The sequence below is a fragment of the Neomonachus schauinslandi genome, chromosome 5 (genome assembly GCF_002201575.2).
Source record: "Neomonachus schauinslandi chromosome 5, ASM220157v2, whole genome shotgun sequence".
Classification (NCBI taxonomy): Eukaryota; Metazoa; Chordata; class Mammalia; order Carnivora; family Phocidae; genus Neomonachus; species Neomonachus schauinslandi.
This window is the reverse complement of record NC_058407.1, coordinates 70,642,392-70,666,318: the sequence shown is the minus strand read 5'-3', so window position 1 is coordinate 70,666,318 and position 23,927 is coordinate 70,642,392. Positions and strand designations below refer to the sequence as shown.

The 23,927-nt window shown below is 38.0% G+C and overlaps 1 protein-coding gene across 3 annotated transcripts in view; it reads left to right on the top strand.

Moving 5' to 3' along the window:
- Positions 1-23,927, top strand: part of PDZRN4 (PDZ domain containing ring finger 4) — a 350,574-nt gene that overhangs the window by 198,763 nt on the left and 127,884 nt on the right. The window contains exon 1 of one of the 3 annotated variants that reach the window (XM_021704873.1): positions 17,245-17,313. The exons of the other annotated variants lie outside the window; for them this stretch is intronic. Coding sequence (XP_021560548.1) covers positions 17,245-17,313 — 69 coding nt within the window. Of the gene's footprint in view, positions 1-17,244; positions 17,314-23,927 lie in introns of those variants that run through there. 3 annotated transcript variants of the gene reach the window in all.

Genomic DNA, 23,927 nt, shown 5'->3' with positions numbered 1-23,927 from the left:
AGGGGAAAATTTGAATTCTCAGATAATGATATTCAAGGTAGAGGAAAAAACATCATGAAAAGTATACAGCGTTAAAAGTGTGCAAGTGCATGAGAATGTTGTAGAAAGGCAAGACTGTACAGTGTTTGTTGGGTGAGTAGAGGAAGTTGAAGTTTGAAGCTGTAAAGCACTTTGTGTGGGTCTTATTAGCAACACTATCATATTAACACATATGTGTGTAATATTATAAATTTAACACATATGTGTGCAATATATACATTCATTCTACTATATATATTATGACATGTATATATTATATTGACATACACACACACACACATATATATATAAAAGATGACAATCTTAGTCCAACATGTTAACTCCCGATAGACATGTAACACAAACCCCAATCCAATTAATTTCTTAATTACTCATCCTTGCTACAGATAATAAGCAGTCTTTACCTTTTATATATGTGGTATATAACTAGTGTAATTACAGATTCATGTATTTTTATTTTAAAAAACTGAATGTTGAGTGACAAAGTAAAATTTATGCAGTTCTAATAGGGTTGTTGTTTTTTTTTTCCTCCTGATTCTGTGAGCATTCTTCTGCAGCAGGTTATCATTTATTTGAATTTGTAAGTGACATTGACAAACAACAAAAATACATCGATCCTTGCATGTATTCACTCTTTTTAAAATAGAAACATGCTTTAAAATCTAAATTGAAAAACTTGGAAACATTGCTTTCATTCTATGGAACATTAATTGAATGTAAAATGTCATCCTAAATGAATCATTGGTATCATTTCTGCTGGTACATTATCTGGAAAGAGTAACTGGAAGAGAGATCCTGTGATATACATTTTCAAACACCGACAAAGGCATTCTAGCTTACATCAAAACAAGGAAGTAATCGTAGTTACTACATATAGATACCAACTTTAAAAACTGCCCTTAAGGAATTTTATTCCTAGTAAAAAAAAATCCCTGACTTTTAAAAATTGTGAGATCATGTTTCATGCAAATCCAAAAGCAAGCTGCCTCTCTATAAATAGTCATGACTTTGTCCTACTTTAAATGGTTAAACCAGAGATTCTGTGAGATTCACTGCATTTTGCCTATGGCTACTTTTCTACAATGAAATTTCAGAGTTGGCTGTTATGTAAAACAAAGCAATTTCCCTGCAGTTCTCCTTGGAGGACAGCTCTGATGTATGAAGGAAGCATTCATCTATTGCCACTTCCCTGACTGGACACAGCAGCAGGCAAGGGAAGAGGGCTTGGCTGGAGAAGAATAGTTGGGTGACCAGCGTAGGGTGTAGGTATCAGTGGTGGGGTGACTTCTGTCTCAGATCCGCATCCAGCTGACGACCCCCAGTCTGAAAACCAGTCAAATGTGACAAATCTCCCCTTGCAGTTTGATGGGATGCCCTGCTTGACTTCTTGTAGCCAGAAGAAAAGCAGATTTCAGATTAAGGCTATGTAACTCCTTTCAGAGATAAAGCAGGATTTTCCATGCTAATTTGTATTATTTTCCATAGGAAATGAGAATAAAAGAGAAATCCTTTGTTAAATGGGGTTTAGCAATAACCGTGTATTAGGAGCCTTCCTGTTCTCCTTGTCTTCTCGTCTTGAACGCTGGTGTTTATATCCGTTGTTTTGGTTTTATGCTTTTTTAAAAAGCATGGCTTCTGTGAGCGTTGCCATAAAGCTGTGGTTGGACTACAAAGTGCTGGCTGCCAAGCTAGTGGTTGCGAGTGCTGTAATCCTATTAAGTACCTGTACAATAGTAGAGCCTCTGGTGCAGGCTGCAGTCCGTGTGTGCTCGTGTGCTGTGTTGGGACCTGGGATCCATGCACACAACGAGCCGGGGCAGCTTAGAACAGACCTAAGACCCCTCAAACAGCTGGCCCAGTAACTATACACTAGCCAGTCTTGGGAGAGAGACTCGTGGAATAACATTAATTTTCTTCTCTAGCAGACGGTAAGGTAACCGAAGCCAGGTTGATTGTGCTGCCTTGGGATTTTTACCTAATGATCTTCTGGAAAGCAGGTGCATTGGCAGGGATTTTAAGCTTATGAAAACCCAACTAGTATTACAGAGTAAACTTTTGCTGCTGTGGGGGTTTATGGGAGTGGGGTGCATTAGTGTTAGATCATTACAAAGCATTTTGCTGACTACTGCAGAATTAATGGCACTTTTATGGCTCGCGGTTAATGACTGTCAAGAAATAAGAGTTTATATCTGTTCAAATTGTAATTTTAAATCAAACTAGCCAGCTGTCAGATGCACCCAGTACAAGAGGAGTCCTTCTTGGTAATATTTGGTGTTTCTCTTACATTTATCATGTTACTAGATCGTTGCTTGGAACCTCCGTTGTTTTGCAGATGCTTGATGTTAAGTTTTATCATGACAAAAGCAAAGCAAGTTGTCACTTCTCAGAGGTGATTTCCATGTCCCTGTGGAAACTTAGTTTTCTTCAGCATTGAAATACTTGAAATTCTTGCTATTTTTTTGAGTACCTGTTTTTTAAAAATTTAACTTCAAGAAAACCGTAACCTTACTTCATACATCCCTGTATGCAGGGACATCTGATATGAACTCATTCAACTCTTCTTCCTTCCCACACTTCTAAGTTGTCCATATCTTTCCTTATCTTTGTCTTCTGTCTGAGAAAACAAAAATCTCCGTCCACTCAATGCCTGTTGCCCTTCTGTGCCTCTCATCCTCTTCACTCTTAGCTCCTCCACATTTGCGTCCCTCTCTTCAACATCTTCAAACTCTTCTTTCTTGGATTCACTCCTACTTGAAAACAAGCAAACAAATAAACCCTTCCTTGATCCTGCTATTATCCTACAGTGTCATTTTAGCTCCCTCTTCTTTCCCTCATAACTTCCGGAAGGAATGGTCTTCATATGCTGTCAGCACTTCATCCTTTGCCCCATGCTTGTTTTCCCTGTGCAGCCTGTCCTGCCTTACTCTAAGTAACTCTCCAGACGACTGATAGATTCCAGTCAAGTCCAGCATTCCCCACACAGCACCCCTGCCTGGAATTCTCAGCCACACTTAACCCTCCCGACAAGCCCATTTTTGAAACCGTATTTCTGTGGCTTCTCAGCTCCCTTGACTCCTGTCTTTTTTCTCTGACCCTTCCTCTTCCAATTTCTTTACCAAGAGATATGCAGAGTGCCAGGGTTTTTGTTTTGATTTTGGTTTTGGTTTTTTTTCCCCACATCTTCTTTGAATGCCTAGCTCACTACCTCTGTTTCAAATCTATATTAGGACTTTCACATCCATATCGGTATCTTTGTTCTCGCTAGTAAAAACTTCAACTCCATGAAGGATAGATACCCTTATTCTTAGAAGGACCTCAGTGGTTGTACCCAACTCCAATCTGTTGACGTGGTGTCTCTTCCTCCTGACTTCCTTATTTCTATTAATTACACAGCCATTAGCCCAGACATCCAGTCTTACAAATGTACTCACTATTGATTTCTTCCTGCCCCTTTCCAATCACTTAGCAGGGCAGCTTTTTCCTATCTCTGGAACATTTCTCTCATTTCCTCTGTACATCCCTTCTTTCCATTTCTCTTTTCCAAGACAACTCACACATTATTGTAAAGGGTTTCATTATTATTATTAATACTGTTAAAGATTTCTGTTTGTTTCTTCCAGTTCAGAACTCTTGAGAAATTAAAATAATGACCTAGATATTGGCGTGCCCTTGCGTAGAAATCTCCACTAGCTCTTCATTACCCATTGCAGAAGAAGCAAATACCAACTCTCAAGATGCTTCACCTAAAAAGGTCAAGTTCATTTCTCCTGAGAGGTTTCCACACTTCACCCTGCAGACTAAATACTACACCATTCCCTTAATGTCCTCATGCTTCCTTAAGTGTTCATCTTTTCTTCACTATTCCTTCCCCTGACAATTTTTCTTCAGCTCCTCCATGGCCACCTGCTAAAGATATCCTACCTCGTGATATTTTTCTGAGACATAGTCAAAAATTACCAGCGATAAAATACATATACATGTATCACATCTTTATAAGTAAATGATATGTAAAGTAGATCTCTCAACTAGCTAATATCCCACAGTGATTAGTATACTATATCCCTACTGAGGATTCTGTTTGAATGATTTATTTATTTAATTATTTAAGGTTAGTAGAGTACCCATGTGTATCAATAAATACTTGTTGAAGGAATAGATGAATTTAACTGTTTTTAATTAGGATCTCTTGGCTCATTACCTTGGTATTTCTTGCGCCTGACAGAATTATCAATTTTGTTTTTATTTGTAATTTTATCCTCTCTAATTTGTATGCCATTTTATATGCTACACCTATGAAAATAGTTAAACAGGTTTATCATTACAGCAAAAACTGAGGAGTCAACACAAATATAACTCATGTTCATATTGCTAATTATTATTAGAAGAGAGCATTGTGTATCTAACATTACATGACAGAAATTATAAAATACGTTCTCAGTCAAATGAGCTGTATGTCACAGGTACCTAGCAGATTATTTGGCACTTTAATGAACTTTTGCTGATTATCATTATTGTAATAAATTTCCAGTAATAAACTCCATTAGAAATCATTACTAGTGTCCAAAATTTTATAAATATATGTGTATATATAAACATATATACACACACAAAATAGAAACACATATAACATACAATGGAAATTTCTTTTGTCAATGTGACATTTATCTAAGACATTTACAATATGATTAGCCAAGTTTCTGTCTTCCAGTATCGTACTCCCTTTCATGTATGTTTATTCTGGCTTTCCTGAACTATTATATCCTGATTTCATTTGTTCAACAACTCCTTGTTGCTGGTTAAAAATTGACAACATAGGCTCAACTCTGTTTTTTTAATGGTTTTTTGTTGTTCTTTTGCACTTCTTAGCAGTAATTTAAGTTAGATACATCTTTAAGCTTCATTCTACGAGGACAATTTTCCCCCAAATTTTGCTGAATCTGTGTAATCCTGTCCCTCTGAACTTTTGCATATAATATTGTATACTTAACAGACATACTGCCGTGAAAATTTGCCCAACTTCTAGTATTAGTTCCATACTCACAAGTCCCCAGATCAGTTTTTACTTTACCTTGCTATTGGACTCCCACCCCTGCAGCAGTTAGAAAGTTGCTATTAACATTCTTAGCTGTTAAGACTTTGAAAGTTAGTAATTATAAATTGGTCAAATCATTCAGAAAGTGGTAAGAGTCTTTGGGAGCTGGGCTAGGAAAACATGGTCTTCCATGAGGAATAGTCATTTCACATAATCCCATCAACCGTGCCATGAGACAGAAGCTATTCACTCCATTTCACAAATGAGAAGCAAAGACTCAGAAAGTTAAGCATGGTTTTATAGTTCAAATTGTAGAGCTGGGACTTACTTAACTCCATGATTTTCTGATTTTGAAGTCCATGTTGTTCCATTACTTTTTTTTGTGTTGAGAAGTTCCTCATGCTCTTTCTAGAAATTCTTATTCTCTAAACCACACTAAAACTATTCCATCCTGTGACTGGTTTCCTTCAGGCCGTACTTTTCTTTATTTAAAAATAATTCATCACTTGATTAGGAATCAGCTTAACCTACTTATGCTATTTTTGTTTGCTACAGATTTGATGTCTTCACCCAATTAAGATGCAAAATCCCTCTGAGCATCAGAATTTCTGAAATGGGCATGGTTTTTGCTCCAAGGGATCATTAGCTCTATATGACCATACCATGCATATATACTTAGACTGCTTATGTAAAACTGTCCTCATGTTGGATTTATTCTCCCTTCACTCAAAAACAACAACAACAAAAATACTGCTTATCTTACGGTTAAACAAATGATCTGATGAAAATCTGAATGGCTTCTAGGGGAAACTTGACAATTTTTATACTAATATTTCTGAATATTCATTTATTTTTGCTAGGTAATGTCACTATATTTCTTCGTACAGAATTGCTTAAGAGGTCCCTAGAAGCCATCATGACCTGTTATTAAGTCATGATGAGTTGAGCTCTTTCATGCTAACTATATTTGTTTCAATACATGAATTCATAATTGTTGTATTTGAATCTTAGTCATGCTAAGCTATGCTGAGGTAACAAACAGTTTTCAAATTCTTAAAGGCTGATGAAGTAAAGGTGCATTTCTCCTTCATACAAAGTTGGATGCAGGTCTAAAAGCTCATCTGAAGAACTTTCTCAAAGTAATGAGTCAGGGATCTAGGCTGTTTTTCCCATGTGATTCTACTACATTGGTATATTTTGCTTACAAGCATGTGGTGGATACATACGATCCTTTCCCGTTGGATTTAATCACCAGACTTATGGGTCTAGTCAACCTAACGAAGAAGGAGGCTTATATGTAGCTGGTGAAAAACAATTTTAAGAATTCCAACCTGAGGGGTGTCTGGGTGGCTCAGTTGGTTAAGCAACTGCCTTCATTGGCTCAGGTCATGATCCTGGAGTCCCAGGATCCGGTCCTGCATCTGGCTCCCTGCTCAGCGGGGAGTCTGCTTCTCCCTCTGACCCTCCCCCCTCTTGTATGCTCTCTCTCTCTCTTTCTCTCTCTCTCAAATAAATAAATAAAATCTTTAAAAAAAAAAAAAGAATTCCAACCTGAAACCACAGTTTCTTAGGTTCACCCTCCATTACCATTCCTTTGATACCATAAGGTTTATGACCTCAACTCCCCTAACTACTTGCTGCTTCTTGTGAAACAGATTTCAGATGGCAAAGCTAAGCTCCAGACAGGTTGAACTTGGTGTCTAGAGATACTGAAAATTGGATTTACACTTTTATTCAGATCAATTATGGTGCATTATAGAAAGTTGTCTCATTAACATAGAATACAGTAAGCAGTCACTTAATTCTCTTCGCCTGGCACCAATACCTAGAACCTAGGCCACTGACTGTCCCACTAGGGACGGTGGATTCCTCATGCTTAGTCATATATCTGATCCCAGAAGCTGAAAATCAGCCTCCCCACAGGTCTAGTAAAAATTTGTTCATGGGTGCAGCCTATAGGTAGGACATGTCTGGTGAACTGCAAAAGGAGGCAATGACTCTGATCCAAGCCTGAGCCTACCACAAATTCCATTCACGGGACACAGGGCTAAAGACCCTGTACTATATGAAGTGGGTCCTGCTGCCTTACTTCCTGAGAGAAGTAGTGTATCTTTTCAGAAAAGGCAGAATCTTAGAGTTAGGCCCATTTCAATTTAAATCTCAACCTTTCCACTTACCTATGTGACTTTGATCAAATTACATAGTATCCTGAACCTGAGTTTTTATGTATGTGAAAAAAGCCACATACATCTCATAAAATTTTGTGAGACTTACAGCACCTTTGATATAGGAGGTGCTTTGTAAATGTTACTTCCCTTTTAAAATTAGTAACAAAGACCCAGTGATCTTCATAATCATATAAGTAACCATATCAGAAATTTAACTGATCAGAGGCATTGTGTCTGGTTTAACATATGACATCTATATTTGGAGGAGGGAAAGGGATGAAGATATACATTTATGTAGACTTTCTGTGCATTATTTGAAAACGCATAGTCTCAGACCTCATCCCTGATTTGCTGGCTCAGAAGCCCTGGGAATAGGGCCTGGACATGTGTAACTTGAAAACAAGCTTCATGAATGATTCAGATGCATACCCCTAGTTAAGTACCATGCTAGAGGCTGACACGGGGCCTGGTAAATAGGAGGTGCTCAACAAACATTGATGGGACTGAGGGGGTCTGTATTTTGGCCCAGTTCCTACCTCTTATAACCATTAAACCTCTTTCTTCTCTTTCTGCCTGCCAGTCCCTATGATATCAACTATTGTTTATCTTAGAGAAATTCAGCCCTTCCCAGAGAAAAAGCGATGTTTCAAAGTATCCAGCCATTTGCGGAAATGTAGACAAAACAATAATATAGCTACATGCTTTTTAAAATATCTTCACAACAACAGAATTTAGAAACTTCAGCAACAGTATATTGTAAGCTGTAATAATATAGCTAGTATTTGTTGAACATCTACATGGAGCAGGCTAGAGGTAAAGCACATGTTCTCAAAATCCTTCTGTGGTAGGTAGTGTGAATATCTCAATTTCACAGTGAGGAAATGGAAGCACGCAAAGGATGTGTAACTTGTTCAAGCTCATACAGAAAAATTTTTTGAGTAATGTTCAAAGACATTCCTAGGTGACTTTGAAGTCTAAAAGAACTCAGGGGCTCATTCTGATGATTGTGGTGTCCTGGGCCAGAATTTGTATATAGTCAGGCATTCTATATTATTAGTTCACAGAAACTGATTGATATGATATTAACATATTGATTTGTAGTGCCAGTGTTTCAGACAACCATATTAGGACCATTTCCATGATAGAAAAATGTGGCAATGAAATGGGAAAGTTCTGAAGGCACCAAGACCACAATAGTTAAGTGATTTTCTAGGACCCTGAAGGTGGCAAAAACTTCAGACCTTGAGCAGTGTATTAAAATATCTCATCTCTTTGCTTGCTATCCACTTACCTGTCTTATTTATCCTTATATTTACTTGGTTATATATGCATATAAATAAGCATGCAAAGAAAGAATAGATAATCCAGGCTCTAGAATATCCAAGAAGGATGAGCCGGTTACCACTCCCTATCATACCACCCTGTGTTAATTCCCTACATAACCCCTATTATTGCCTGGAGAGTTTATGTAATAGTTATCTCTTTATTTATTTACTGCTTTCTCTCACTAGTTTTCTCCATGAGCTCTGGGACTTTGTATATCTTAAATATCATTATAATGACTAAATAGGTGAGCAAAGTCCAAAGATGAGGGAGGCATGATCATGTATAATAATACCCGATAGAAAAATAGAGTCTGGAGACTGTTAAGGTCAAGACAGAAAGAAATAAGGGTGCCTGACTGGCTCAGTCAGTAGAGCATGTGACTCTTGATCTTGGGGTTGTGAGTTCAAGCATAATGTTGGGTGTAGAGATTACTTAAAAATAAAACCTTTAAAAGAGAGAGAGAGAGAGGTAGGTAGGGAGAAATATACCAAAAGACATAAAGAGTGGTGCTAGAAGAATTGTGATCTCTGCACCTAGAGTAGGAATAGTCTGTTTTATGTTCTCTTTTGCTTATGTGTGTGTCCTTGTGTCTGTGTGTTGGAGAGAGACAGAGAGACAGAGGTAATAGGTTAGGGGCCAGGAAAGTGGGATTATAAATGTGTGTTTGTAGATAGAGTAAAGCAAGAACCCAACAGTTGCTTCCTTATACTATTGTAAATTCTAAAGGTTCATGAGTGAATGAAGGGTCTAGCTGAGAATAAACAGTAACCTAACATAGGAGAGTGGTCTGGGAAGGGAGAAGGGAGAGACTGAGCAGTTCCAAATGACTGTGCTTGGTCATTAGATGAAAGGGAAGAGGCAAGGCAGACTTGACTTCCTGAGGATACTCAGCCCATTCTTTGATAGGGAGCACATGTAGAGCAGTCTTGGTGGAAGAGCATTATGACTTACGTTTTGGTAAGTTGCATTTAATGTGCTATGGCCAGCCCAAATGTTAATGTAGTAGTCGATGAATAAGTAGGTCTGCAGGTTAGGAGAGAAATTAAATCTAGAGTTTTAAATTTGGGAGTCATCAGCAAATCTATACCTTCACCTTTCTCAAAATTTCCAAATTTACCTGTCTTATGTAACTGTTGATGATTATTCCTTAGTATGGAGATATGACTGCCCTACTCTCAATGCATATATTCCCTACTCTAACAAATATTAAGAAGGAAAAGTTATTGGTACATATTCAGTGCAGCGATACCCCATCACCAGTGGAGTGGAGTAAGGTTATGAAATTGCTTAGATTTATTCAATCTATTTTATGCAGCCATGCTTGAGGACGCAACTTGGAACCTGGGAGTTAATTTTAGACTCCACTCCTGGTCCTCAGGGAAATTCTTACATCTCAGTGTGCTACAGGCATCACCAGAATGCCTTCTTCTAGCCATCTAGGAATTTGTCATAATGATAACTATCTCCGAGTGACAGGCAATAAAAAATACTGTTTAAACAGTGGATCCAGACTGCTTGGTTTAAGTCCTGGTTCCTCAATTAACTACTCATGTAACCCATCTGCAACCCATGTCAAGAGGAGATATTGATAGTACCTACCTCAGAGGGTTGATTTGAAGACTCAGTGAAATTAATAATATATGGTGCTAGAACAATGCTTGGTATAGAAAAAATACTAAATAAGCATTAGCTCTTATTTTCAAAAATATTTAGGAATTGTCACCATGTTCTACTCATAGTACCATTTAATAAATGCTGGCTAAACAGAAGTATTTACTGAGCATTTTCTTTTTTTTTTTTTTTAAGATTTTATTTATTTGTCAGAGTGAGAGAGAGAGAGCACAGGCAGGGAGAGTGGCAGGCAGAGGGAGAAGCAGGCTCCCTGCCAAGCAGGGAGCCTCATGTGGGACTCGATCCCAGGACCCTGGGATCATGACCTGAGTGGAAGGCAGACGCTTAACTGACTGACCCACCTAGGCACCTCTACTGACTGTTTTCTAGACTACTTTTGTAGAACTGAAAATGGTGATGGTAGTGTTCTGGGGAAACCCTAAATATTACCTATGATGTGCTGAACAGTGTGACATTACCAAAACATGATACCTTGGCATGTGTATGGCCAGTTGGCCTATAGATGACCAAATCAAGAAAGTTAGTATTATTCTGGGATAGATTAGTAGTCCTTAAAATTCCTCAAAGAAATAATATGGGACTACCTACTTCATAATTATACGAATCTTGCTTCAGATGTTTTCATTGGCTTATTGCACAGTTATGTCCACATTATTTATACATTATCCATTAAAATAAATAAAGAGAACATCAAGGTTATTACTCTGAATATATTACATTACATCCTTCACACAGGGTATGTGTGTACCCCATTTATACACATAATGGGTACTTCTGTGCTGATGTCTTTTATATAAAGTGTGGGGAAACAAACAATCTTTGAGGTGCTCTTGAATGACCAACATAAGTGTACACTAGCAAATGATGTAGACAGAATATGACTATAAAATTTCAACCAAGTGAATTTCAAATAATGTAATAGAGATTTATTATGACTGAAAAACTATAATGAGATAACCTGGAAATCTAAAATAGTGATCATTATTACCATTATCATACTACTTGTATTATTACTCGTAGCCAATACGTTACTGGGCATGTACTATGTGCCAGGTGTACCTGACACATAAGATCATCACAACTATAACCCTTGCTATAACTGTTTGGCAGCTGCCATTATTATCCTCATTTTAAAGATGAGAAACCAAGAAACAGGGAAGATAAGCAAAAATAACTTGCCCAATATCACATAGACAGAAATTAGGGAACCTGGAACTTCAGGGCAGACTGGCCCTAGAACCCATGCTGAACCAGCACACCAATATGGACAAGATATTTCACAGTTTACGAATCCCTTATGGATTTTATTGCATTTCATCTTCACAATCAGCCTTCAAGGTGAGTATTATGTCAGAGTGTAAAGCCATACAGATAATAGTGACAAGTCTCAAATGGAAACCCTAGTCATCTTCCTTGCGATCCATACCTTTTCTTTCCATTGGAGTCTCATCTACTAACTTGACAATTCCTAAGAGTTCCTAAAGGGGCAAAGTACTCTTAGTTCTGCAAGCCACAATTGTAGATGCAAAATCAACGTGGTCAGCTAGTGAGTACAATGTGAAAAGGATGCTGGGTTATACACTGATATTTTGAGCTATAACCAAGCAAGTGGATGACACATGGGCACTATCAGCAGGAGCAATTTTGTAAATTCATGAGAGTAGTTGATGTTGCACAGTGTTGTGAATAAACACTGGATGAAATCAAAGGGCAAAGGCTCTAGGTCTCCTGGCATTGGCAATTCTAACACCTAATGATTTCTTTATTAATAAAGAAAGGATAATATCTGACATATTTACCTCAGAGACATTGTGAAAATCAAATAAAAGGATGTGTCATTCCAGACACCTGGAAATCCTACACTACCAGGCTGGTGCCCAATAAATGTCATATGTATTCAATAAATGAATACATGACTCATATGTGGAACAGAATAGAACTTTAAGGGTGTATATTATATATATGCATAAGTGCACAAATAATTGATAAAACACATGTGATCATACCTCATTTATTTGTATACTTGTCACAGAAATTTTTACCTCATAAACTTTCAATTTGATGTTTCTAGAACTAAACTAAATTAAATATCTTATGCTTATGGTTCTTCAGTCCTTTGACTTAATATTCTTGAATTAGCCCTATTGGGGAAAAATTTTTACCTAGCAATGGGGTATAGAAACACAAACACAAAATTATGTCACTTTGCCAGAATCAGGTCTGTTTTAATCTCCCGGTCACACTCATTGGTTCAATATGCCTCTATTGAAGACCTGCAATATGAGAGACACCACACTAGGATTTTGAGGAAGTCAAAGGGCAATTGACCACTTCATCCCAGTTTGTGCAGGACTTAGGTTACTACTGCTCTCACATGTCTTAAAGTTTAACCAGCAGGGTAAAGCATGTATATAAAAATGATGTAAAGTAGAAATGATGTGTAGTTTGAGATGGGCGTGGATAAAATCCACTGAGCATTCAGTTCAGTAGTGAAGAGATCACTGCTTCAACTTCATGAGACCAGGGAGCAGAGCACATTTCAACTGGACCACAGAATGTCAACAGACTGATTGTGAAGTTTCCGAAGAATATGCAGCGTGAGGTACAATCTGTAGCAAAGGTAGGAAGACGGGGACCTGTACACAGCAGTTCAGCTTTGCTGGAGCTTGAAAATAGAAGTGTGCACTCAAGTGACCAGTTTGCCCAGGACTGAGGGGTTCTGGGATATGGAATTTGGGGAGCTAAAGCCAGAAGAGTCCTGGGCAAACTGGGATGAGTTGGTCATTCCTAGTATGCACTCTAGTACAGTGTCCAGTGATTGATTATCAAGGTGTATTAATAAGTGAAGGTATTTAGCTGTGACCTATAAAAAAAGTCAATACTTTGATAAAGTTTAATTTTAGTTTAGTTATTTATCTAAAACATAATAGAGTTTTTTTAAACAGAAATAATCACTTCCCTTTAGACTAGATCTATCTTTTTAAAAGTCAATCTCTTGTTCTCCCGCTCCCTCTCTCTTCACTACTTTGAAATACTACTCTCCATGTCCTCAGTCATCAGAATCAGGGAAAGGCATATTGATGTGGCTCTAACTTGATCTGCAAGAGAGATAGCTCAGCAACTTATCTATTGAATTCAATCACAGAATATGTCATTGGAGAACTGAGTTCAGATCTCTTTACTCAGTTTGATCTTGGGTAAGTCGCTGTCTCTCTGAGCCTCAGGCTCTTCATCTTTGTGTTTGCATATAAAACCTTAGAAAATGTTAGGCAGCTAAGTGTCTACTCAGAAGTGCCCAAGCATTCCCTAAAATGAATGCAGGATTTTTATCACTCAAAACAATGTGCATACCAAAAAATGTAGTTTAGTAATGCCTTTTTAAAAATATCATTAAAGTCTCCTTTAATCTGTAGACTTCCTCTCCATAATATTTCCCTTTCTCTCTCCCTCTCCCTCTAAGAAATGGGAATATGTATCTGTCTGTGTCAGGTTACTCAGTCTGAATTTGGCTGATTGCATCTCCAGGGTATAGTTTAATATTCTTCTCTGTTCTCTGCATTCCCTCTAATTTGCTCACTTTTGGAAATGTTCTTTCAAGAGTGGTGTCATTTTCTTCTGTCAGATTGTGTGTGTGTGTGTGTGTGTGTGATGTTAGCAGCCACTAATTCTCAGTACCTAGATCCATTAATTAAGGATTTCTGGCATGAGCATGTTCTATCATTCTTTCTTCACTTATTCGATGGAATAATTCTATAAAGAGAAACTCCCTCTCACCTACTCTAGTTAGTGTTACCGTTTATTTGGAGAAGCAAGATAAATTCTGTATTCCTTCCTTTCAGTTACTGCTGGTTTAACCCTCTTATATGCCAGTCTAGATCTTGATGATCGTATGTCCAATTTTGTAAGCCATTGCATTTTGGGAGAATAAACTAACACAAATTAAAGGCAATAAAAATAAATAAGTATATTTTGAAATACATACCCAACAAATGATTTTGCACTTCGGAGAGTATTTTTGTATGGATACTTGGAAAGATGGTCGTCTATTCTCTGCTTACTTTTATTTTTATTTATTTTTTTTACCATTTAATTTAATTATTTATTTATTTTTTAAGTAGGCTCCACACCCAACATAGGGCTTGAACTCATGACCCCGAGATCAAGACCCAAGATCAAGAGTCGTATGCTCTACCGACTGACCTACCCAGGCACCTCTCTGCTTATTTATAAACCATAATATCCCATATTATTACTACCCAAGACAGGTAGTATCTAATCCATTTGTATTTTTAAGACATTGTTTGGATTCACTCATTTGTCCCTATTTACTTCAGACTTTATGTTCCAACATAAGATTCTGCAGTTTAGTCATTGGAAATCCTAAAGCCTCATATTCTAATTAAATTTAGAGAACTTTGGAATTATGTGTTCCCTTTTTCTAAACACCCTTCAATTCAATGGGATGAGCCCATTAGTAGCAGAAGATGGAATCCTTCCAGAGTATATGGGCCACGGGCAGCATTTGATAAATGATTAGAGAAGCTGCCCTTGCTTCTTGAAATAGAAACAAAAGAACAGGGGCACTAGTAATGAATACAGCAAACAGCCAAGAGAAATTGCTGAATGAATAACTTCAATTTGAAATTGCTGACTTCACTGGAATGCTCATTCTTCACTTTCTGATGACTAAGAAAATATTTTTTAAAGTTATAATTGTTTCTTTTTTTCTTTAAAAGCTGACTACAAAATATTCTGAGAAGAAAGCTCCAATAAGCAGCAATAGCTTTAATAATTAGGTTTCCTACTTAGCTTTCAAAACCTGTCTCATAAAGAAGTTTTATAAGTAGAGGAAGCAGACACTTTCATTGATGGATGGGTGAACCATCCTTGCCTTACTGCATTCTAATTCCTTTTAAAGTACAGAATTTAAACATTTGAAACTCATTAACTCTTTCATGGTTCAGCAATACAGAATCCTCCAAAGAAATAGGCAATGCTCACTTTAAGGATGTGGACTCTAGCATAAAACACCACCTTGGAAGTGGTGCTAGAGACTCAGAGAAAATTAACATTTTTTAAAGCATCAAATATGTATATTTTACCACAGCACCTATGGAAGATTGCTTCTGTTCATCACTACCCTTGATTCCCATAGAGGTCCTTTCAGATACCTCCTTGAAAACATTCTTTCCGTAAAGGAATCACAATAGTTAATATCTACTACAAGTGGTTTCAAATTTGCAGGAAGTCCTGGTGAACTTAGGTCACATGCGGTATTCCCCGTTATGATGCCACTTTCATGTAGGTCTCTCAGCTTGGCTTTCATCCAGGCTGTTAGGTGAAATTAGGCCCAGAAAATTGGATTATTACATCCCAAGGGAAACCACTGATAAGCAGCAGATGATTGCTCATCTCCTTGCTACTTGCTGGTGTTGAGGTGTTACTAGTTGCAAAGCCAATTTGTTAACAATTAGTACTCATTAGAATCATTTCCTGTTATCGATCCTAAACATTTGACAAAGCGCTTTTAGGAAATTGGACCCCAAAAAATAGCTCTCCATAAGTGATGAGCAATTAAAAATCTTCAAGATCCAATGTAATTCCAAACCACAGTCATCAGTTTCCAAGTAATTATTTTTGCTTTGGAACCCACCTGCTATCCTGTCCAGTTTAAAGATGTGCTGGAACAAGGACATACTTCTTAATTAGCAGAGGTTGTGTTTAAGTCAGAACAGGAACAAAAGGAATTTTCTTTGATTATCTGCTTTAGCTGTTTGTAGTATTCCTATAAAGGACAAAAACTGCCAGCTTGCAGTACAATATATGTATTTGTGAGAGTGTGAAATTAAATGCATTACTTCTATTATCTAAAGATCTAAGCCTAGTTTTTAAGTCTGTGTTCACCTTTGTACATTATGAACTCTAAACATAGAATCATAAATGGAGTCATTGTGCATTACATTAGAATTTAAATATTTCCATTGTCAGCTTTCTGAAAAATTATATATGACTTTAATAAAATTAACATAAATACAATATGCATTTGAAATTTTTCTCAGAAAAGTCATTGTATTTATCTGATTTTTAAATATAGACCCACATGCATTATAGTGCTGCAAATTCATATTCAATAGATATGCCCTTATTATCTAATTAAAATATTTATTATCTGTACAAGTATCACCTCCTCATACTTGCCTAAATGTTCTTTATTTAGACTAAGAAAATATGTTTTATTTCCTCTCTGGTAGGTAATGGTCTTTGCACATAAACTATTCGGTGTTTTCTATTGGATCAGAATTAAAACTGAATGATAGCCCCCATCTTCTGTTCCTTTCCCACATCACTCCCAAAATTCTCCTTTGCTTCTGTGTTTATTTTGTAAATTTAAATAACTGCTCCTATTCCTCTTCCCCTAGACTTACTAATCCTGCAAATATTTCTTCTAATTGTTGCAAAACATGGAGATGTGAACTAAGTATATTTCTGTTTCTGAATTTCTTATTCCCATATTAAAACCTTACATCAGTAGAGAAATTAAGTGTATGTTCTTTTTTGAAATGCCCTATGCTCAACCCCTCTATCCTTAATAAACAGAGATGGTATTGACATAAGTGAATTTTGTTTAACCACACTACATTTGCTTCTTAATTAGTGAATATTCATCTGTCATCAGCAGCAGCTATGACACCCCTCCCTGCTAACATGTTCTGTCATAAATAATCAATGAGGCACTATTAATATTCATGAGCTGGAATCTGTGTAGTCATGTGCACTGATGCAGAGACGGGGAGTGTTGCCATGAACTGACTGGAAACTCTGTGTGTGTATCCGTGAGTGCAAGATACTTAGGGAAAGCGAAGAAGAGCATGCTGCTACACAGCTCCCTGGCTTGTGCTTCCAGCTAACAGCGGTTTTTCTGTGTTTCTGGACTGAAGTGACTGATGAAAAACAGTAGTCAAGTCTGGAGGGTGATTCCCTTTCAGTTCACTTGCCTTTCAGTTCTGGGGAAATTAGAAGATTTGCTCTCTCTCTCTGCTTCTTAGAATGGGCTGCAATTTGTGCACTTTTCAGAAAAGAGAGGAACACTACAAACTGCTGTATGAAGTTTCCCAGGTGAGTGCAGGGTCTGATACCAGCAACTCAACAGCCAGGCTTTGTGTTTGTCTGCAAGATGGTAAATGAATTGTGGCTAGCTTTATTTTTTCTTTCAGTAGATTTCAGAATTGAGGGCAGACTTGATGGTTGAGGGCTTTTTATTTTGGCTTTGGGCAGCAGTTTTTGGCTTCCTTGCCACTCCGCCTCCAGATGACTTCCTGTGGGATTCTTTTTAACATTTTTTGTATCTGCTGCCAAGATGTCAGTCAAGTAAAAGGAGTAACACTGTAATATTTTGAGACACCTCTTCATTTTGGAATAGTGTTGACATTTGAAAATCAAGTGTATCATTGCTACATTAATGTTGGGATTTAATAGGTCTGTGATCTCAGTTATTTTGAATAGACAGGAAAAGTTTCTTGCCAAATCTTGTTAGCCAGAGAAATTATTTGATTAATTAGGAATTTTTGCTTTGGGTTAAGAGAAAGACCTGGTATATTTGTATTATATGAGAAAAAAAAAAAAATATATATATATATATGCCTTGGCTTAAAAAAGAGATAAAAGGATTTTCTTATCACTTGTTCTTAGATCCTTTTTAAATTTTTTTTTGTCTCTTTGGTGTTAGAAATTAATTTCAGGAGCTTATTACAATATCTGCTTGTGTCTTAGGGAGAAGTGTGAAAATTCAGTTGTCCTTTAATGTATGTCCGAGGGCTTTTCAGAATAAAAATGAGAGAAACTATATCCCTGGCCTTTGTAGTTTTCACAGAATTCTATTAATTCACCATTTTATTTAAGCAGGTTTCCCTGGTGTGCATGCTCAAGTCCAAATTTGTTGTTTGGCAAGATAAAGTTTATTCCTTCCTTTTTCCAGTTTGTCCCAGATGTGAGACACTGCTACTTTTGTTTTTAGACAATTTTGCTGATGAAAGACAATGTTTGGGATGTTGGTGGTCTGTGGGCACAGCAGTAGCCAAGTGCCCACTGCCTACTGGTTCCCTCAGATTTCCCCCTGACGTGATTCATTTCACAGTGGGCTAATTACAAAGTGGATTTGCTACACATGAAACAGCCTCCTCAGTTGCAATGTTAATGCACATTTTCATGGTAATGTGATCAGAGGCTCATTAGCCAGTTTCCAAAATGATCCTCTGCATTAATTAAATATAAAAATGACTCCTTTATCACCATAGAGAGGAAAAAGAAGATTAACATTGTTAATTACACTAGGGGCAATACCTTTTGCTTAATTTTTTTTGCTACAAACTTGCAAGGATAGGCTAAAATAATATTCATTTCCTAGATAAGCTCTCATCCACTTTGACTCATGAAAACAGTCTCTAGGTGGAACACTTTCCTTTAGTTTGGAGTGTTGGAGTTTGAGTTCTAGTGTTGATTTTCTTTGGGTGGTAGAAGAGCGGGGGAGTGGGTTAATGAATCTATTTTTTGCCCTCTGAATTACTAAATTGATATAAAAGTATAATATGGAGGAAGTAGTAGGTGACATCCTTCCTGATTTTGCCTAGGTTAAGCTGTTTACATTCTACTAAGAAATCAGGCCGGCTTGCTGCAACCAGGAAGGACTACTGTATTTGTTAAGGAGCAAGAGTCTTTGTTGTGGATATTTAAAATGCTTGTCTGTGAGGTTTGCCTTTAAGTGCTTCCTAAATCTTGAGAAAATAGATAAGCCGTACTCTTCATTGCCTCCACCTATACTTCTCCATATATTTATTTTATTCTCTCTACTACTGAGTTGCAGTACTTATGATCTTTAATAAAGGGGGTGAAAAATGAAGTATTAGCTTCCATTTAACTGGCTTTTATTAGATAAGTTAAAACCCCAGCTTAAAGGTCTTGCATGTGTTTTCCAGGGGGAGCCCTCCTACAGTTTGTCCCCAGCTTTGCGTTCTATTTTATTGAGTTAATGGAATAGATAAGATATCAAAGGAAACCAGTGATAGGCTCATATAATATACACTGGAGCCCCGTGTGGTGCTGCAAACTAGTTCCTATTTTTATTTGGAGGAGAGGCCGCTCGGAGCACACATCAAAGTGAGCATGTTCTTAACCAGGTGTTCAGGAGGGCACATAGCTGCCCCCATAAGAGAGGATACTATTTACAAAAGTGATTGAGATTAGAAGCCTGAGTATTTCTAGCTGGTATATTAAAATGAATTAGCTCACACAAACATTAACACCTGATTCTCCAAATCCTATTTATTTATAGACTTGTAATCCTCAGGTCACCTACCTTCTTGTTTCTTTTGTTATTATTTCTTAAAAGCTAAGGCAAATTAAAGTTTAACCAGGACATGTGAAAATTTGAGATTAGCAGTGAATCCTAAACACATGGCCAAGAGCAAAATATGTATTTCTGTGTGATGGAATCAGTATGAGATTGAACTTTTTCACATTTCCTTTCTATATTTAGCAATCTGATAACATGGGCCATGTAGAATACAGTTTTAGGTTTATAAATGTAGTAAACAAAAGCAAATGTGCTCACTGAGGAGTCTAGAGAAACTATCAGAATGTTGTGCTTAGGTGTGAAATGAGGTCAAGTTTGTATTTTGTTGATATTTTTTGCTCCTACAGAGGAGCTAAGACTTTCAATTGGCAGAAGAGAGGGAATGTCGTTTCAAGAAAATTATTTTCGGCTGGAGTTGGGCCAATCAGGCTCCAGTATGAACACAGATGGGAAGAATCTAGGGTTTGGGTAGATCCAGTAATCACACCGAGCAGTTTTCATGCATCTTTATGCGTCTATTAACTTTTATATGTGCCTGGGACATAATTGTTATCTGCAGTGATTTATTTTTTTCCAAATAGGTTATTTATTAATCTCTAAAGAATTAATAAATGAGTAATTTGAACAGTGCCCTTCTATGGACATGAACCAAATTACCTGTTTCATATTAATCTGATTCAACAGCCCTCCTGGACCAAAAGAGCTTCAATAGCTTGTCAGTCATTTCTGAGCTAGTGACAGATTTATTTCTGAGTGGAGATTGTAGGATAATACCTAAATCTATTGACTTCTTAGTTTGATTTTTTCATACATAAATCAAATATAACTTTTTGAGTGGCTAAATAATAGAAATTATCAATGGGGTGTTAATTGGTGTTGAATAACCTGTTCAAAATATGGGCAAATATTTAAAAGCTCCTACTGTTAACACAAAACTATTTATAAGATTTCATTAAGATTTTCTAATGTGGTATGTAAGATTCCCCTCTTACTCACTTGCCAAATTAGAGAAAAGAAATTGCTTTCAGTCTCAGGAAAACCACAAGTAGAATGGTGCTAGCTAACCAGGCTGTGTCGTCTTCTAAGAGGACACTGTTGCATGACACTGAGTTCATTGACTCGGTTGACTGTTCTGGCACAGCTCGAAGGTCTCCCCACAGCCTGCATCCATGCATTAGCAACATGAACTGCAACAGACCCTGCACTAAAAGTAACAACAATGGTAATATTGAGAGTGGCTGATAGTGAGCACTTACTATATTCTAAGCACTATGTTAGCACTTTTTTCCTAAGCATTGTCTTCTTTCATCTTCGCAAAAAACCCAATAGGGAGTTATAGGATCGCTTCCCATAATTTTTAAATATGTGAAGATCTCCTTTACCCTATACTGAGTTTCTTAAATCTCACTTAATCTCTCTTCTCTAGTTACTGTCCTGTATCCCTCAGAAATGTCTTTTGTCACATGCTATGTAAACACAACTCATAAGGTCGTAACCTCTTTTCCCAAACTTCATCCTGGCCCCACATTCCTTAACACCAGTGAAGGTCTCACTGTCCTTGCTATCAATAAAACACAAAAACACTGAATTAAAATGGTACTCCTGTCTTCTTGATCCACACAGTGACTTTCTGGTGATTTTCCTTTTGCACATTCCCCAGCATCATTTCCAGCCTTACCAGAATCACAGTTCCTTCTAACTCTCTCTAACATCATGGTAAGAACTTTCCCACTTAGAATTTGTCAGTGTGCTGGTCCACCCTGATTGCTGTTGCAGGAATAATATTCCTAGAAAGTACCCAGTGGCTCCCGGTTACTATAAAATAAAGTACAACTTCTTATTCCAGTATATTCAAAGACCTCATGAGCCTACCCCAGGTTCTTTCCCATCTTTCTCTCTAACTGATCTTCCCAAAATGCAATTTATAATACCCCAACACCAGTCTTTTAGCTTTTGTTTTTAAGTCATCTTTCCAGCTTGGCTCCTTATAGCTCACCTCTTTTTCTTTAGCTTCTATGGCACTCCCCCCACATCCACTCTTTTCTTCCATCACTGGCTGTACCTACCCTGCCCCTTTGGCTCAAATGTCTCCTCAGGCCAAGAGCTTTTTGCAATTAATTGATTTTTTTAAGTGTATATCTTTCCACCTTGGAACTCTTGCAACATTTTATTCTTTTTTAGGGTTCCTTTTTCATGTTCATGCATCTAGTATTATAGTCAATTCCTTGCAACTGGGTTGTGAGTTCCTTGAAGGCAGGTCGGGTGCTTGTCTGTCCTTTGACCCCCACCTGCCTGCAGATGCTCACTGGGGTCAGCCACGATATCTTGCATAGCCACAGCCTCTTTAGAGTAAACTGCCCCATCCATAGCTTCTGGTAAAGGACCATATCTAACTCAGCCTTCTTTTCTGCCCCATGCCTAACAGCTGATGAAACCAGGGCCAGTCACCTGGTGCATAAAGTTGAGGGTTCCATTAGGTTGTTTCAGTCTCAGAAATTTATGCTGGGAAACAAGCTGTAGTAATGGGATTAGGCTGAGAGGATGACAGAGAGAGGATACTGTAAGCAGGTTGGGGAGCTTGGGGGTCTGTGAGGCAGCTCTACAAGAGAATTGGAAACATGTAAGAAATAAAGCACATGGGGCATGAGAGAGAGAAGCATAAAGAATAAATAGGTCCTCAGAGTAACCTCATTTTTCCAGTTCTAATACATTCCTATAATAAATCCACATCTCATTTATTTGAATGAGGTGTCTATTCCTTACAATCAGAAGAACAAATGAGGACACATCACAATAGCATCTTGTTTTTGTCAACTACCTGGCACATGCCTGAAACTCTAGACACGCAGTTCAGTTCAATAAACTTTCAGTAAGCCCTGATTGCCTGATAGGGGCCAAGTCCTGATCTTTGTCATGGAATGCAGAGACAAATGTCACAGTGCTTGCTTTTGAGAAATGCACAGTCTGCAGCAAAGACACATGAGCAGAGAATGTTCATACGATGTGATTAGTGAAGCACTGAATCAACAGAGATGTTGCCAGACTGCTACAGGAGGGCAGAAGTGCTCAACATGCTGGCGGCTTGAGGAGTAGGGGAGAAAAAGGAAAGGAAACCAGAAAGACGGAAGGGTAACAAAGGTGGCAAACAGATGATAGGTGTGAATGGACTTGGACTAGGAGAACTATACTCTGTGTTACTAAAACCTAAAGCCGGAGACAGGCTCCCGGGACAAGACCAAACCCTAGAGAGTATTCCATGTCTGGATTTTCTGTTTGTTTTTGTTCTGAAAGGAGAGATCACTCTGAAAACAGGGAAGCATGTGGACTTGGTTCTGGTGTGTGTCCGGGGGCAGTTGAGCTTGAGTTGAGGATGGTGTTCTACAGCAAGACTACAAGGGAGACCAATGTAAGGCTGTTGCAGATGTGAGTTAGTGGTAGAAAGAATGTAAAAGGGAGGAAAGGATTGACACCCATTAGGAAGTAAATTTCAGTAAGTTTCTGGCTTGTGAGACTGGGTAGGTGCAGCGAAATTTACCTAGAGAAGAGAAAGGGAGGAGAGTCCTGGGAAAGGGAGAGAAGAGAAGGCTGTTGGCTTCCTTTATGGGCTACCTAAGCAATGTCTGGCAGACAGCAAATGTGCAAAACAAAAACTTGGCACATATATATGTGTGTTAGATGAGATCACCCAGAAAGATATAAAAAGTGAGGAGGAAAACTAAGAAGTATTGAGAAACAGGAAAGGGAAAAGAAAGGAAGAAAAAGTGAAATTGTTACAGAGTGAGAAGGAGACTGAGCAGAAAGTTGTGGGAGAAGCCAACAGGAGTTTTAGAAAGGAGTGGCCACTGTGGTCAAACACACTAGAATGCATGAGAACCCCAGCCTCTTAGAATTCGAAAACACATCATGTGCTACCCCAGCTGCTCAGAGTGTTGTCAATGAAAAACTTGAACCGTCAGCCCCTTCAGGGACTATCTTAGCTGCAGAGAGTTCCTCACCCAAGGTTATTCCCCTCCCAGGAGGCCCCCCTCCAGTGACAGACTGATGCAGGTGTGTAACACCTGGCCATCTTAGCCTGGATTGGGACACGATAGGGTGGGGGTGGGGGGGGTGGCAATTCCAGCTCTAGAGCTCCCTGCAACTGTCACTGGGCCTGCATCCTAGTTCAGTTCTCCTGCCCACACCTGCTGCCTTCTTTTCCCTTCCACAAAGGCAACACTCCTTAGCAAACATCTTGCACACTAACTCTATCTCAGTTGGCTTCCTGGAGAACCTAACCTGGACAGAAGTCAGTGATGATGATTGCAGGACAAAATGTGGACAAAATCCTGTAAGCAGTGGCTTCAAAGAAGAGTTCTGCTGTACCCTCAAGAAGTTTCTCTGA